The sequence below is a fragment of the Sesamum indicum genome, linkage group LG5 (assembly GCF_000512975.1).
Source record: "Sesamum indicum cultivar Zhongzhi No. 13 linkage group LG5, S_indicum_v1.0, whole genome shotgun sequence".
NCBI classification, from domain to species: domain Eukaryota; kingdom Viridiplantae; phylum Streptophyta; class Magnoliopsida; order Lamiales; family Pedaliaceae; genus Sesamum; species Sesamum indicum.
The window spans coordinates 6,370,063-6,386,322 of NC_026149.1; the positions used below are offsets into that span (position 1 = coordinate 6,370,063).

General features: G+C 33.2%; 2 protein-coding genes across 2 annotated transcripts; one reads left to right on the forward strand and one right to left on the reverse strand.

Moving 5' to 3' along the window:
* On the reverse strand, positions 388-6,316 carry LOC105162140 (nuclear pore complex protein NUP1). Its single transcript, XM_011080101.2, has 7 exons — positions 6,175-6,316; positions 5,929-6,026; positions 3,939-4,134; positions 3,383-3,691; positions 3,228-3,299; positions 2,265-2,954; positions 388-1,026 (listed from the first exon to the last, which is right to left on the reverse strand). The coding sequence occupies exons 1-7, from the start codon at positions 6,211-6,213 to the stop codon at positions 535-537; spliced, it is 1,896 nt and encodes a 631-aa protein (XP_011078403.1). The 5' UTR covers positions 6,214-6,316; the 3' UTR covers positions 388-534.
* Positions 12,699-14,976, forward strand: LOC105162142 (equilibrative nucleotide transporter 8). The gene is given in 3 exon segments (XM_020694034.1): positions 12,699-13,278; positions 14,233-14,656; positions 14,658-14,976. Coding segments are annotated over 3 exon segments (1,143 nt in total). The 5' UTR covers positions 12,699-12,776; the 3' UTR covers positions 14,875-14,976.

A 16,260-nucleotide genomic window follows, 5' to 3' on the forward strand; every position in this document is an offset into this window, starting at 1 on the left:
AATGCAGCTACCACGAAAAGGGACTCAGAACTTCCTCTAGCTGCGCAGCCTCTATGGCCAGTTTTCTTTGGGATGATATTCGCAACTACGTAACTCATTTCACTACTTGCTTGTGAACTTCATCTCTGTAGCAACTCTTACCTTATTTATATGTGCACTCTACCTTGTTTCAGACAGAGATGTCAGTACTCTTTTCAAAATGGAATCCCATAATTCCGAAAGTGCTTCAGAGTTCAATCAATTAGTACAACATATGGATATGTGTCATAACACTAAAACAATAATCTTCCTAACAAATTTAAATATTACCAATACATTTAGTTGAATTTATTATGTATTAGAATATTAAATATAGAATATTTATTTAGAAAAATAATAAAATAGATATGAGCGAAACCATTTCATTATATCAAAAAAAAAGCTAGGCGTTATCCAATCCACTCATCCTTTATAAAGAAAATAGGAGAACTAAATCAATTAAGCCCAGAAACATACAAAAGGATTAGTTAATATCTAAACGGAAAACCAGCCTAGTTAATAGCAGATGGCATCTGTGCCAAGGTTACTAAAAGATAGCCTAGTGTTCTTCTCTGATCCGAAACTGAATTTAAGATCAGAATGATTACTGGTTGAGGCAGTGCTGGTAGATGGAAACGAGAAAACAAGTCGTGGCATTGAGTTCTTGGTGCCAAAACTGTAGGAAGGAATAACAGGTGCACCGATAGGCTGCGATAGAGTACCTGCTGAAGATGATGGTGTGATAGATGGAGTTGGCGGTTCTGACAGAACACCCGAGGAAGCAGAAACAGGAAAAGTGAACCCTGGGCCATTGTCAAAGGGAATTGCACGAAAATCAGGCTTGTTGATAGAAATTGATGGCAATGAGTGTTTGGTTCCATGATTTTTTGAAAGCTCAGAAGCAGCTGCAGTGTCTGCTGTCTTTGCATCCTGTCCGTTACTCAGATGAGGATGAGAAAACAGCAAACTAGTCTCGGTCTGTCCACGATTACTGGTGGCAAAAGCATTCTGCAGTGAGGATGTTGTCAATGAGAGGTTGTCAAGCAGTGAAATATTCAAGTATACTGAAATCCAGATAGAAGTCTTAGGTAATCAACATTCAGCATTTTCATAGCAGAAATATTTTGACCTCATTCAGTTCTATCAACTGAAAAACATGCAACACATGGTTTCTTTTATAAGAAAAAGAAACAGAAAAGCTTTCGCAAAGATATATGTATTGCACCGGTTCCCGTCTGGTGTTGCGCCTCAAACATTAAGTTGAAAAGATTTAAATATTGATAAGCAACATGTCATTGATTATAATTTAGACTATGAAAGTTGACCGTAATAATGCAACAAATTACAGGTAAAAAAGATAAAAATCCAAAAAATTGTAACATTAATGAAGCACACTGTAACATCTCATAATTTAATTAAATTTTAATACTAAAACATTTTGTTTCAAACAGCATAGTGAACGTTGTATTGGTCATACAAAACAAGATAATCAGAATTGATTTACTAGAGCTTCTCATATGCTAATATCTTCAAAAATTATTACTGAAACTAGAGCAGAAGTCCAAATGAAGATGCTATCAACCAGAAGAGGGTAAAGTAGCTTGTAATTCTTGCATCTAGTTGAAGGAGAAGGCTGCAATGAAAAAGGAAATTTACTAATGCAAATATATTCAAACATTAGCAATTTGCTTGTTTTTTAGTCATATGATTCTAATTTTGACAGAGAAAAAGCTGATTGATGTACATAATAATTGCGTTAAGTTGAGGCCAATAGTCAGGCACAATATCAATTGCATCTGACCAGTTGAAGATAGATCATTATTTTAAATATTTTCTTCAACATGATATCCAAGTAGCAGCATGAACATAGGAGAAGAACAATGTTTAGAAACTTCAGCATGTCAAGAATCTACTATGGTTACCAAAAAGTCCATGCAAGGCTCAGAGTAGACTAACCAAACAGAAGACCTAGCAGCTTATATTGCTATTTTAGAGATTTAATTATGCTTCAGTCAAATTTCATTTTGCTGATATCTTTTTCATCTTTTAGAGACAAGTATGCTATCATCTTTGGAGGGGCCCAGTATGCCGGGTCACTGCAAAATGACATTTATTATGGACATCTAGGCTGCCAAAAAAAATGTTCATAATATCATTCTTACCAATTTGACAATAGAATCCAACTATAGGAAAATGAAACCACCTAAAGGGCATAGAAAAGCAACATATTGAACTAGATAAAGTACCTCATTCGAACTTTTGATCACCGGATTAGTTCTCTTAATACCAAAAGATGGAATCGAATTTGCAGCAGGTAAGATACTAGAGCCAGAAGTACTGGATGCTTTAGCATTTGCATTAACTGCATCTTTTGCCTCATCCACGCCTTTCCCATGGATACTGATTAAAATATTGGAATTGCTGCTACTTTTTTTCAGTTCCACAGGAAAGTTTGGGGCAGCTATATCAGTATGCTTGAGAGAAGCATGCTCTCCTACACGCACAGAGCTGATATTTTCCTCGCGAGTTGTATCACTAGTCACAGAAGGCGAAGATCTTCTCCATGAAGTCGCCAACTTCAATTCAGCTTCTTTTTCTTTAGGGGTGGGCTTGTTTCTATCAAGGTGTTCCAGTATTTTCCTGACTGCCTGACTAGACGATATTGGATTTGAAATAGCCTTATCAGAGGAACCTGATACATCGTCTCCTGACCATTGCTTTGAGGCGCCACTTGTTTCGCCAGGTTCCAGATTCTTCTCTGTACTAGGCAAGAAGCCTCCAAGAACTTTGGGTGTTGCAGTTTTTGAAGGAATGTCTTTAGATGAACTCAAGAAAATAGATCCCCTTGGACGGACTTCTGAAGCAAATTTATTCCTAATACGACGAATAGGACCCACAGATCCATAGCCATCATTTGTGTCATCCCTCGAGTTTACCTGAAAGTCATTTTAAATCATTGTAGAGAACAACAATTCAGAGATCCTTAATGCTAGAAGTACAAGTTTGTATGAGTTTTGAAGAAATGCTAGTCAACCTCAGTAAACACATACTTTTATATCACAAGAGTTTGAGTAATAATCATACTCGAAATCTCGACTGCATAATGAAAAATAAATGTTGATTCTTTCAGCACTCTGCATGGCATCGTTGATGGAGAGAACTGCATATGATAATAAAGCAGGAACTGAAAGAAAAGGTGAAAATTTTACCGGCCCATAAATGGATGTCAGGGATTGTTGGAAGGAAGTTGATGTGTTTGGATATCCGCTGTCAGCTTGCAACTGAGTTGACCAAAACATGTAGACAAATAAAAATAAGTATTCCTGCATAATAACATGATTTTGACAACAGCAACAACGTATACCTTGGTTGAGGACTTCGATAATATTGTTCTTGAATAGGGGGTTCTTGGAAAATCATGAAGCCTATGCCTCATCCTCTGATTCTGTGGTGTTGTATAACCATGACGATCATGCACCATGGCACCAGGCCAACATATGGATGGCTTGGGCGAAGGTGATGGCAAAAGTGGCTTTCTTGCAAATTCATTGATTGGTTTAGCTCTTTCCCCTTTTGACGTAAAATTATAGAGGTCATAGCCACCTTCAGAAGTACGACCAGCCATATATGCACGAGCAATATCAATTGGGGAAGCACTAACTCCAACTGGAACCTGCACAATTTTCTGAACCAGTGACATCTCCATGCATGATGATTGTGCCATCAATAGGACTGAATAGCTGTCCAATGCATACAGACTCTAACCACTTCTGCAAATAAAAATGTCTACACCCATCCTAACAGTTCACATTCAGCGAGCAAAACAATTGACAAGTTGATTATTTATGCAGGAAGGAATATGCATATGATGGATAGAAGAGAAGACACTATAGATGGGAGATACGATAAGATGCACTCACATCTGACATTTCACGAAAAGCACCAATCATGGTTCCATCAATATCTTGCTGTTTTTCTTCAGGTGGTGTTCTTCGGGTTTCATGCCTCCATGAAACAAGTTCAGTATCCCCTCCAGCATCAATGCTTGATTTCTGCTTCTCCCCATCATTGTCCACCCTAGACTTTAATACCTCAATCAAATGGCAGATTTCTTCCCTGCATCTCACCAATAGAATTAGATGCAAGCGCGAACAGAATCCCACAAAATTATATATTATAATTTGAGACATATATATGTGCAATAACTATATGCACTTCATCAAAACTGAGCAGAATGATAGAAAAATTTGATATGAGATGCCAATCATGTCTCAATTTCTTAGTTCAATAAGCCAGCAAACTGAACATGGAAAATGCTGATATGGTCAACCAAAACTCTAAGCCTATAGCTCCACTTTCTCATCCTGCATTTTCCTTCTGTGAGGACTGAGAGATTGACTCTTGAAGGCTCTCAACCTAATGTACAATGGAAGAGACTTCTGCTGTACTTGTCAGCAGTCCTTTCGGTTTCCATTTTTCCTTGTATTCTTATGCCAACATTGTCTCCGCTCTCCTCAAATTTTCATTCAGTTACCAAATTTTTTCATATCCTTTGCAATACAAGGCCAAATGTACCTAGCAATCATTCACCCTAAGCAACTTAGCAGAAGATCTTCAACCCATTCTAAAAGTCTTTGTAGATAAACAAGAAGCTAATCCTGTTTCAGGATAGATAATCTCGGATATGTCCTCAACTGTTATACATATAACAGAAAAATTCAACTGGGCTCAAATAAAAGCAGAATAAGTTCATTAGCTCAAATACTGTAATAGTTGTCAATCTAGAATGCACATACGAAAAGAATGATTGACTTAGTGAACTCAATATAGATAAACTCATCTAGCTTGCTTTTCTGCTGCACCCATGACTGATAAACACTAGTCAGGCCAGGAAATAAGCTTCAAAACCATAGCAGTGAAACCAAAAAAGATTTTACATAAGCATATTTAGTGAAATAACTACATATTTTTATTGCGAAGATAAAGCATGTTTTTCTTTTAATTGGTTTCAGCCTCGGGAGCCTAAGAAACAAAATGAGAAAGTTTAAAATGCCTTATTCTAATTGCTTGTAAGTTAAGAAGCAAAATAAGTTTTAACACATGAAGCTAGTACGAGGGACAAGGGATTACTTGACAAAAGAGAAAAAGGAAACAAAGAGACTTGTTTCAGAACTGTTCCCTGTCCTTTTCTGTATATGAAGATAAGAGAAAAAGTAAATCACATTGAGTACTTGAATGTGCATCTAGGGCATGTTCTAGGCAAAGCTGGAGCACATAATTTTTCTTCTTGTACTTTCATGTTTTCTTAAGAACAAAAATTCATGTGCAAAGTGCTGAGGAACATTCCTTTTCTAGATTATTGAATAGACGCATTTGAAGGAGCGCTCGATTTGCAAAATGTTAAGTTACACATAGTCTTCAGAGGTGTGTGCCCTTCCAAAATTGCCATATCTAGTAGAAAAAACCATATTTAAGTTACTTGTAGATCATGCACATTTTTTCCTAGGTTCTGTTATGCATGCTGTGATTCATAAATTGTGTAACCAAAAATACCATCGTCAGAGATAATAATTGACAAATATTTTGCTATACTAATATCAAAACTTAACATCAAATCAGAATTACAATAAACAAATCCAAAAAAGGAAAGGAAAAAAATTACACCTCTATCCCAATAGTCCTTTACATTATTGCCACTTTGAGTTGATAAACATACACTTGGGACTCAATATTTGAGCCAATTCAACGATTTCCTGATAACAGACACATTCAAGTGAACCAGTTCCTGCGGAAACACATACAAAAACCCAGCATACCAATGACATGCAACTAATTGCGAGCAATGGAGAAAATTAACGCCCAAATATTAACTTCCAACACTAAGATTAGGGAAAACTTCTGAAAAAGTACCTGGAAAAAGTGCTTCCTTTAATCAACTCCTCGATTCTAGAAAAATCGGAATCATAACGAATGACGCCGTTTCCTTCAGCAGATCTGGACATTGGAGACTGCATAAACACGTTTTCGGGAATGAAAATCACCAAAAAAAAAGGAATGTGTCCGGTGAAAAAAAATAATTCAGCAACCCACTTGAAATTTAATATAAATTGCGGAAACAAGAAGAAATACGGCGAACATAAGGGTCAGAATCTAAACCTGATTGTTCATGCTAAAATTGACATCGGACTTATTCATAGTTTTGCCTCCAAATTTAGCATGAAATACAGAGAATTTTGTATTGTGTTTATGGCGGCCGACGCTTTCTACTCGTCGATCATCATACTCGTCAGTCGCTCTTTTATGTATTTTATCAAAACTTCACTTAGCCCCTCAAACTATACTTTACTAACAATTCCACCCCAAATTTGTCGATTTTGTTATTTAAACCCCTAAACTATTTTTAAAATGGGTAAATTTTCACTTTATCCCCTTCTATTCTGCCCTTATCTCATATTCCCCCCTCCTTCTCTCAATCGTATCACTTAACCCCACATACTTTTATAAAGTTAGCAATTTAGTTTAATTAATTTTATAAAATAAAATACTTACGAGAAAATTATAAGAAACTTTTTCATAATTCCTGACATCTCTATACTATCGCACAAAAACTTCATATTTAAAATGTAATTATTTAAGTTGTAAAATAATTTTCAGAAATTGTAGTAGTAAATAATTATTATATGAATTAAAATTAAATTGATTATATTTTGTCATTCGAACTATGGCCGCTTTTATACTTTGGCATTTAAACTTTTCTTGTGACAACTTACTATCTTAATTTTACGCAATTTTGTACTTCGTCATTTATAATTATTTTCTCAACGAAGTTTTGTGTCCAAAAAACATTATATTGAGTGCACATGTAATATTTAAGGATTAGGTGATCTGATATTTTCTATATATGCACAGCATGTGATATTTTTTCGACAGAAAAAATAATAAAAAAATTTATGTATAACAAAGTGTAAATTTCGCAAAGTTGAGATAGTAAATTAAAATGAAAAATCGATGGCAAATTTTTAAAATAAGCATAGTTCAAAAATAAAATATAATTTACCCTTAAAATTATGCAAAACTTAGTTTTAGTATAAACATACTTTTATTGCATAGAGTGAATTTTAAACAATCACATAACAACCATAAGTTTTATATATTATTTCAAGAAAAACATTATTAGGAAAATATAGTATTACTCTATCATGAAAATTATTTCAATAGATCAGAAACGCTTTAGATTTAATTTTATTTTTAATTTGCTTCAATAGTATCATTATATATAATTGGATGATTATCATAAATTTATTGTGGTTTAGAAAATTACATCTAATATTTCTGAAGTTTGATTTTGTTTAACAAATTCATTCTTCAAATAGTCAAAACTCACTAAATATGATGATATTAATAAAATAAATAGAATAAAATTCCATAGGCAAAATTGCATTTTGGTCTCATGATTTAGGAAGGTATGCATTTTTGGTCCCGAACTTTACGAGGTTGACAACTCAAGTACCAAATTTTTAAAAACTCAGCACGTTTAGTCCTTTTACAAGATGGCCCTTAATAAATAAATAAACATATTTAAAACTAAAATAATTCCTCCCCACCCCCCACCCCTCTGGAACATCTGAATCCGCTTTTTAAAATAGCTGAAAAGTTTGTAATATCATTATACGAGAATGATTTTGATAAAAACCTGACTTCGGGATGAAAACGAACATGCTCTTATTGTTCGTGGATTGAGATTCTACATTAAAGAACACAAGTGTGTTGCACACGGGGTCTGGACGTGTAACTCTCTATGTTGATGTTGAATGTGTTTGTTTAAAAACACGTCAGTGTCTCATAACACGACCTGACCGTATTTAAATTTTTTATATTTTTATTTTAAACAAATGATATAATTATCCCTACAACTTAAGAAATGTGTCAGTCACATGACCATAAAAACCCACATTTACCTGAAAATGGATAGAGGACTAAATCGAGACAAAAAAAAAACTTAAAGGGATAAACTAATTCTAAAGCAAACATAAGAATCAATTATACTATTTGCACTAACATTAGTGTATTATGTTATTGAAGGCCACGAGACATTACTATCCAGAGGATACCAACAAACTGAAAGTTCGACAATTTTCAACATATTGAAAGTAATAAACCCCAAATCTTATATTTGAATGTGACTCTTGAGAAATTTCAAATTCTGACTTCTAGCACCAGTAAAATAATGTAATTTATACTAATATAAAAAGAAAAGTCTCTCAACACTCACAAACGGCGGTTAATGACACCGTCGCTTCATTTTTTTGTGAAGTCAAAAATGTCTTTCATGATAAAATAACTAACTTATTCAACTTTTTAAAATTTATATCAATTGACAAAATAGTATTTCTTTCTTTTTATTAATGCAATGTACTGGTTTACACATTTTACTCTTATTTATAATATATTTTATAACTTAAAAAAATATTTATTAGGCAAAATTACGCTTTAAGTCCTGTAACTTTAGGTTATTAGCACTTTTCGTCCTGCAACTTTTTTGGTTTACATATTTAGTCCTTGTTTTGGAAATTTTAATCCTGCACTTCACTGATTTGGTCCTTTTTTGACATATTTAATTCTGCTGTTACAATTTTGGTCCTCTGTTAAATTTTTCGGCCAATCCGTTTGGCTGGAATGCCACGTCAAGTAACACCTCATCTGCCATGTAGCTAGGATTGTATATTGACTTGCCCAGCAAAATTCCAAAGACACTTAGCCTTAGAAAAACATACACTTTTTCTACGATCTCCAATCTAAAACCCTATTTTAAGAGAGAATCCTATGAAAATCTATAACTTCGTGCAAAAACTAGTGATTGATTAGAAAAATATGTTGATTCGTTTGGATTTGAAGGAGGATTGCAATGTTATGAGCCAAAGACCACAATTTGTTCCTTTCGCCGTACTATGGTAAGTGATACTTTGCTTGTCTGCCATGTCTTGTTTTCTTCAAAAGAATCAAAATGTGAAAACAAAAATTTATGCAAAAACGTGATAATTTATAATCAGAATATCACATACCTTGTAGTCTTCACATGAGTGGAATCTCCTTATCGGATTGTCATCGGTCCATGAACACTTCAATCGAACTGGCTTCCCACATTTGCAGTTGACTCGACTTGATCCACAACTCTTTAGCTCAAATTCGAGGTCCGAGGTCATTGGACTTGTTCAAGAATACAACAATTTCATGCAATTTTCCCCTATTCTTTTGAAGAAGAAAATGAAGGAGTTAGAGTTCGATTTGGGGAAGATTTCTTCTCATTGCTGGTTTAAAAGCCATAAAAGCTATAGCCCATGTGGCAAATGATGTGTTACTTGACGTGGCATCCGACCATACGGATTGACCGAAAAATTTAACAGAGGACAAAAATTGTAGCAACAGACTAAATCAATCAAAAAATGACCAAATATATGAAGTGCATGACTAAAATCGCCAACAAAATAACTAAATGTGTAAACCAAGAAAGTTACCGGACGAAAAGTGTTAATGACCTAAAGTTATAAAATTAAGAAAAGGTAATTTTGCCCATTTTATTATATACACACACACACGTAGGAACAACATACCATAGCAGCTCGTAAAATAAAAATATCGAAAACGTAATAAACAAGAAATTGATGTGTATATATATATATATATATATATTGTTCCTTGTAATCCAATTATTCGAGTTGGATGATTTGGAAGCATGCATGTGCAGCTGGTACAACACACAGCCTGCTATCTCATCCAATCCATCCATTTTTTGTCCCCACTAAAGAGCATAAACTTATGAAATGATTCAGCATATATGCATTCCCCATTCATATGATTCCTAATTTCAAACTTATCAATCAAATCCCATGTCATTTTTTCACCAAATTCTCAACTCCCACTACTGGTTCTGCTTCACTCCCTGTCAACTCAACTGTTATAAGCCTCCATACCCAAAATCCATGCTTAAGACTACCAAAAAGTGGCTTTACAATCGGAAAAGCATATCTCTGATCAATTAATGCACCACTTTTCTATAAAAATGGTGACGATATATTTACATCCATATCAATCAAATGATAAATATATCAATTTTTTCTTAATAAATTTATATTAAATGCAATAAATACGAATTGTGATAAATTTCGTGGCACTCAAATTCATGACCTCAAATATATTTATGAAATCTCAATTTATCCGTTAAACTAAGGGATGATATGTTAATGCACCACTTTTTATTGCTGAGAAACTGATTGATGAGCTAAAATTAAGTCTTGTAAATTGATCAACTTGTGGAAAGTAGTAACTATTGAGTAGAAATTAAAATCCCAGACATCTAATTTGCGATATGTTTATGCGGTCCCTTATGTGATGGCTTTGTCCTTTTCTGGCTGGTGATATATATATAGGGATAATTATAGTCCTTTTTCTCGACGTTTGGTGTAATTACACATAAATTTTTGTGTTTTAAAAAATTACGTCTACCACTCATAGGGTTTGTTTCCATCTAATATATAAGTCTTTCCATTAGTTAAAATTCACTGAATTTGTTGATATTAACAAAAAAAATAAAAACTGACTAAAAATTGATATTTATCTTTGATTGACTTATTACTGACTTATTGCAAGTCAAACAATTTTTTTCGAACTAAACTACTCTTACAATGGTGAAATATACCTCCTCACATGCATTGACGCGTGAATACATATGAGGGTAATTTTATCATAAAAAGATCTATTTGACTTGCTATAAGTAAATAATAAGTCAATTGGGGGTAGATTTTTTTTAATTAATATCAATAAATTCAGTGAAAAAAATATGTCAATTATAATTAAAAAATTCTGGCAGAAAATACCTAAAATTGCCAAAATTTAAAGTTAGGAGACTAAACTGAAAAAAAATCAATTCTTACAGGATAAAAAAGTGTCAACCTCCTGAGTTACAGGACTAAAATTATATTTTTTCCATTCATTAATATGTATTAAAAAATTAGAATAAAATTCAATAAAATATTGTTCTCAGTAAAAAAAATAATTCATCAGTAATAAAAGAATATTCGTTATATATATGTAATAATACATTAAGTAATTTTACATTTAAATACTTTTTCACTGAAATCCTCAATTTAATTAGATTCCGTGCAATTCACATACAAGTTTTCAATCAATTTGATCGAAAAATGACTAAAATTATCAAAATTTAAAATTACGTACAAGACCAAATTATTAAAATCAATTCGTTCATGACTAAAAATTCAGCCCCACTTCCCTTAAATTACGGAACTAAAATTATATTTTTTTTCACATATTAATTGAAACAAGAAATATAACAATATTTGAAATAGAAAATTCTATGTTTTATCCAGGGTAAATCAAGTAATAGATGAGGATTACGAATTTACACCTCAAGTTAGATAATATTTGTCAATTAATTGACAAGCAAGATAAGATATATATATTACTTGACATTTCTTTTTTTGAGCGATAAACTTTTATTAATTGAAATAAATTGATTATGATTATAATAATTATATCTTGCTCAATAACATATATTATTACAATAAACAACAATTCCTACTATGCAGTAAATCAACTCTTATTATACGACAGACAACATCCTATGCACCTGATGGGGTTCGAACCCATAACTTTTAAGATCATTGACCCTCAATTTCGCTATACTATGACATTCCTAATTAATAAAAGCGTGACCACTTAAAGGCGATTTGTGGCCATCAAGCCACTAGCTATTGGTGCACCTTATTGACATGGACAAGAAATGTGCTAGCAACCGTCAATTATTAATGTGTACTACTACAACCTCAATAATCTACCATCAAGTCTGTCAGCATTTCGGATATTTTTTCACACTTTTATGTTACTTATATAGAGGAAAAAATATTATAATTTTAGTCATGTAATTTAGATGGTGGTATTTTCATTTTTATACGAATTGAGTTTTGCAATTTAATTTTTTAACTTTAAAATTTTGACAATTTTAATTTTTTTTCAGTCAAATTGGTTGGAATATTGCATGTGATTCGCGCATGATGACCACCAAAAAAAATAGCTCAATAGCTATAAAAACATTTGACGCTAAAATTAGCAGTAAGCTAGTTAGCAACTAAAACTTCCGTTGCTAAGTTACATTCTTTAATATAAATTTTAAATAATTTTTTGCAAAAGCGCTAGCAAGTAAATTTTTGTTGTTAAATTCATTAGTAAGTAAATTTCTTATATTAAATAATAAAGATCAGTAACGAGAATTTTACTTGCTAATTAAATTCATATATATAGGAAAAAGTATTATTTTAGTATGTTAAGTATGCCTAATTTTAATTTTAGTCCGATAACTATGTCTATTTTTGTTTAAGTCCAGTAACTTACGAAATTGCTTACTTTTAGTACTCTGACAGATTTTCGGACAATTTTATTCCTATGAGTGCATATGGACTAAAACTGCTTTTCAAAAGTTGTATAGAGGTAAAATTGTCCGAAAATCTGCCAGAGGACTAAAAGTAAGCAATTTCGTAAGTTACTAGACCTAAACAAAAATGGACATAGTTATTGAACTAAAATTAAAATTAGGCATACTTAGCGGACTAAAATAATTCTTTTCCAATATATATATGATGACTTAACATGATAAATACAATTGCACTTTACTCTCCATTCATGTGAAATTGTAGCCCTCTAAGAACCATATACAGATTTGTGAAGAAGTAATTGAAGCGGTGAGGATGAAGAATTCCAAAAACGAGGTAACTGAGCCTGGAGACACGTACAAGATTGCATATATTCTCCATTTCTTTCTAGGGGCTGGGAATTTGCTTCCATGGAACGCATTGATCACTGCCGTGGACTACTTCGGTTATCTCTATCCGGGCCGCCACGTCGAGAGGGTTTTCTCTGTGGCGTACATGGCAGCTTCCTTGCTAGTTTTGGTCCTGCTGTTGAGCTTCGGCGGCTGCCGGAGGAATTTGAGTCTGAGAGTGAGAATGAACTTAGGGTTTTCTATGTTTGTTCTCTCCCTGATGGCCACCCCGACGATGCATTGGGGTTGGGAGAAGAATGGAGATGCAAAGATGAATATGAGCTCGAGCAAGGCCTACTGTGTTGTTGTTGCCTCTGTTCTCGTTTGTGGTTTGGCTGATGGATTGATTTGGGGGAGCCTGATAGGAACCGCGGGGAAGCTGCCGAAACAATACATGCAGGCTCTTTTTGCAGGCACTGCTTCCTCCGGTACGTTTTACTTGTCTCCCTCAGATTTGGAAACAAAAATTCTATGTATTACCCGAAAGATTTTACTTTTACTCCACACGATAAAGGGTGTTGCACTTTTAGTCCTTTTGTATAAAAATTATAAAAATTGTGATACATTTGGTTTCATAAGATAAAAAATTGTAACATATTTGGTGCCATAAGATAAACAATTATAGTATTTTTTGTCCCGAATACTACAGTAATTTAGCTAATAGGACCAAAATTTGTTAAATTTATAAATTGTGACACCAAAAATATAATATCCTATATCGTCTGGGATAAAAATGCAATTTTCCCCACATGTTACCTGTTATATATAAAAATGGTAATAAATTTGATAAATACGAAAAAAAAAAGAGAAAAAGAAAAAAAGACTAATCCTTGAACTTTTTTTAAAGAAAAGCTCATTGTTCCCAGTGCTATGAGTTCGTGCCTGTCTTTTTTTTTCCTATCTATTTTCTCTAAAGCATTTCGTAGTTGTATTTAAGGCAAAATTACAGTTTTAATCCAATAGAATTGGAGTTTTAGCATATTTCATCCTCTAATTTATAAAAATTTTAAAATGTTGAAAAAATTCGATATATTTAGTCTTCAATGGTCCTAAATAGAGAAAATTCGACGTATTTAGGCATTTAATTTACTGGATTTATGGGCCTAAATGTGTCGAATTTCCTCAATTATGGGACCATTTCAAAAATCTCGTAAAGCAAAGGAATGAAAGTGTTGAACTCCCCCTATATTTCGCGTATTTAAGTGTACTTGCCGAAACCCAATCAATCATACAGCAAGTATGATATACTTGTGATTATTATTTTTCTCAAATTATATACAAATCACACAACAAGTATATTATAATTACGTGTCTGTAAAATAATATGTCGTCGGAGTCATGATCCTCTCGTCCTTTTCCTCTCGTCCTTTATTCCCTGGCAGGTGTTCTGATTTCCATCCTACGGATCATAACAAAAGCATCTCTTCCCCAAACCCCACAAGGGCTCAAAACAAGTGCTCAGTTCTATTTCATTGTCAGCTCAGCAATACTAATTGGATGCATCATCAGCTGCAATCTACTGTATCAATTACCCGTCATGCAGCTGCACTACAAGAACTTCCAGTACTTTCAGCCAACACACAGCTGCTCGACGCCCAGATTCCGGCAAACATTCACAAAGATAAGGTTCCCAGGATTCGGAGTTTTCATGATATACACAGTTACACTGTCCATATTCCCAGGATTCTTAGCAGAAAACATTAAATCAGATCTCCTCAAAGACTGGTACCCGATTACGCTGATCGCGACATACAACGTGTCGGATTTCGTGGGGAAGTCGTTGACGAGCATATATGTCATGAAGGGGTTTCCGGGGACCGGAGTGGCTGAGGACGGAGGCGCCTGTGGTGGTTCTGACAGTAATGCTGGGACTAAGCAATGGGTATCTTACGAGCGTTATAATGATTCTTGCCCCCAAGGCGGTGCCACAGGCGGAGGCGGAGGTTGCCGCCATTGTTATGGCGGTGCTGTTGGGAATGGGGCTGGTTGCTGGTTCAGTGATTGGTTGGTTTTGGATTATTTAAGTAGATGGTTCTCTGTGAATTTTACTCGTTTGGAGAATTTGTTCAAGATGAAATCGGACACTCCCACTTCCCTGCCTTCTTAAGGGTGATTAATTATTGGATTAAATTGCATTTACATCCTTGAAGTTTGATTTAATAATATAAATATTCCTTACCTTAGTAAGATTAAAAATACAATTTGTATAATTTTTTTATCTCTGCAATGGTGTCAATATAAATTACAAAATAATTTTAGGAAATGTATTTGTAATTCTTTAAAAAATAATACGTATTTGTGTAATTAGATTTTATGTCAGTAGGCGTCAACCCAATTTTTTTTAAAGAGTTTATAAAATCTAAAAGTAACATATTTTTAATCTTATAAGCTCTTTAAAAAAAATTAACTTCTCTAACTTTTTTAAAAATACTTTATAAGCTCTATAAAATTAATATGTCATTCGACAGAAATACTGTTATTGCCACACACACTCCCTTTCACATACAGACCCTGACATACTCTCTCTCTCTCTCTCTCTCTCACACACACACACATAAATATACTCTCTCTCTCACACACACACACATAAATATACTCTCTCTCTCTCCCCCTCTCTAATTTTTAAGTATTTTATTTAATTTTTGGGCATTTGAAAAAGAGAAAATATTATATTATTTAATAATAAATTATTATAGTTAAATATAAAAAAATTACTGAAAACTATAAATTTAAGATATTATAAATTATACGACTAGAAATAGTTGTTAATAAAGAAAATATCAATTATATATCTATATTGATATTCGACTAGCAAAAATTTATGTAATAATTCATTGTTTTTTTATTTTTTAAAAAAATTAATATCAACTATATATTTATGAAAGCATTCTAAAAATATTTAAATACAAAATATGTCAAACAATAACGACTTATTTAATTCAAATGGTAGCATATTCTTTTTTGTCATTTTACCAATAAAAGATCTTATAATGCCAAACACCCTAATATTTTATAAGATGTGAAAACATCTTATAAACTGTAACATCTTATTTTATCCAAACAATTTGAGAACTTATTTTTCAAATAAAATCCAACATCTTATAAGCTTTTAAAACATCTTATAGGCACTTTGAAACTCTCAGAACATCTCACACCTGAATACGTTTTGCACATCCCTACATTCTTCGTGAACCTACTCTCTGTTAGCTAACTATGTCATGTTTTACCTGTATCCTTTGAGTTTCTGAAATCTGGCTTCATCTTGCAGGACCAATGGAGAAATTGGCAACAGTGAAGCTAGTAGGCCATCTCTACATACTTGAAAACGACTCTTTCCTTGCTCATTCTAGTTCTCAGAATTTGAATTTACTCCTATATCTTTACATTCCATAACTGATTCTCCAGTTCAT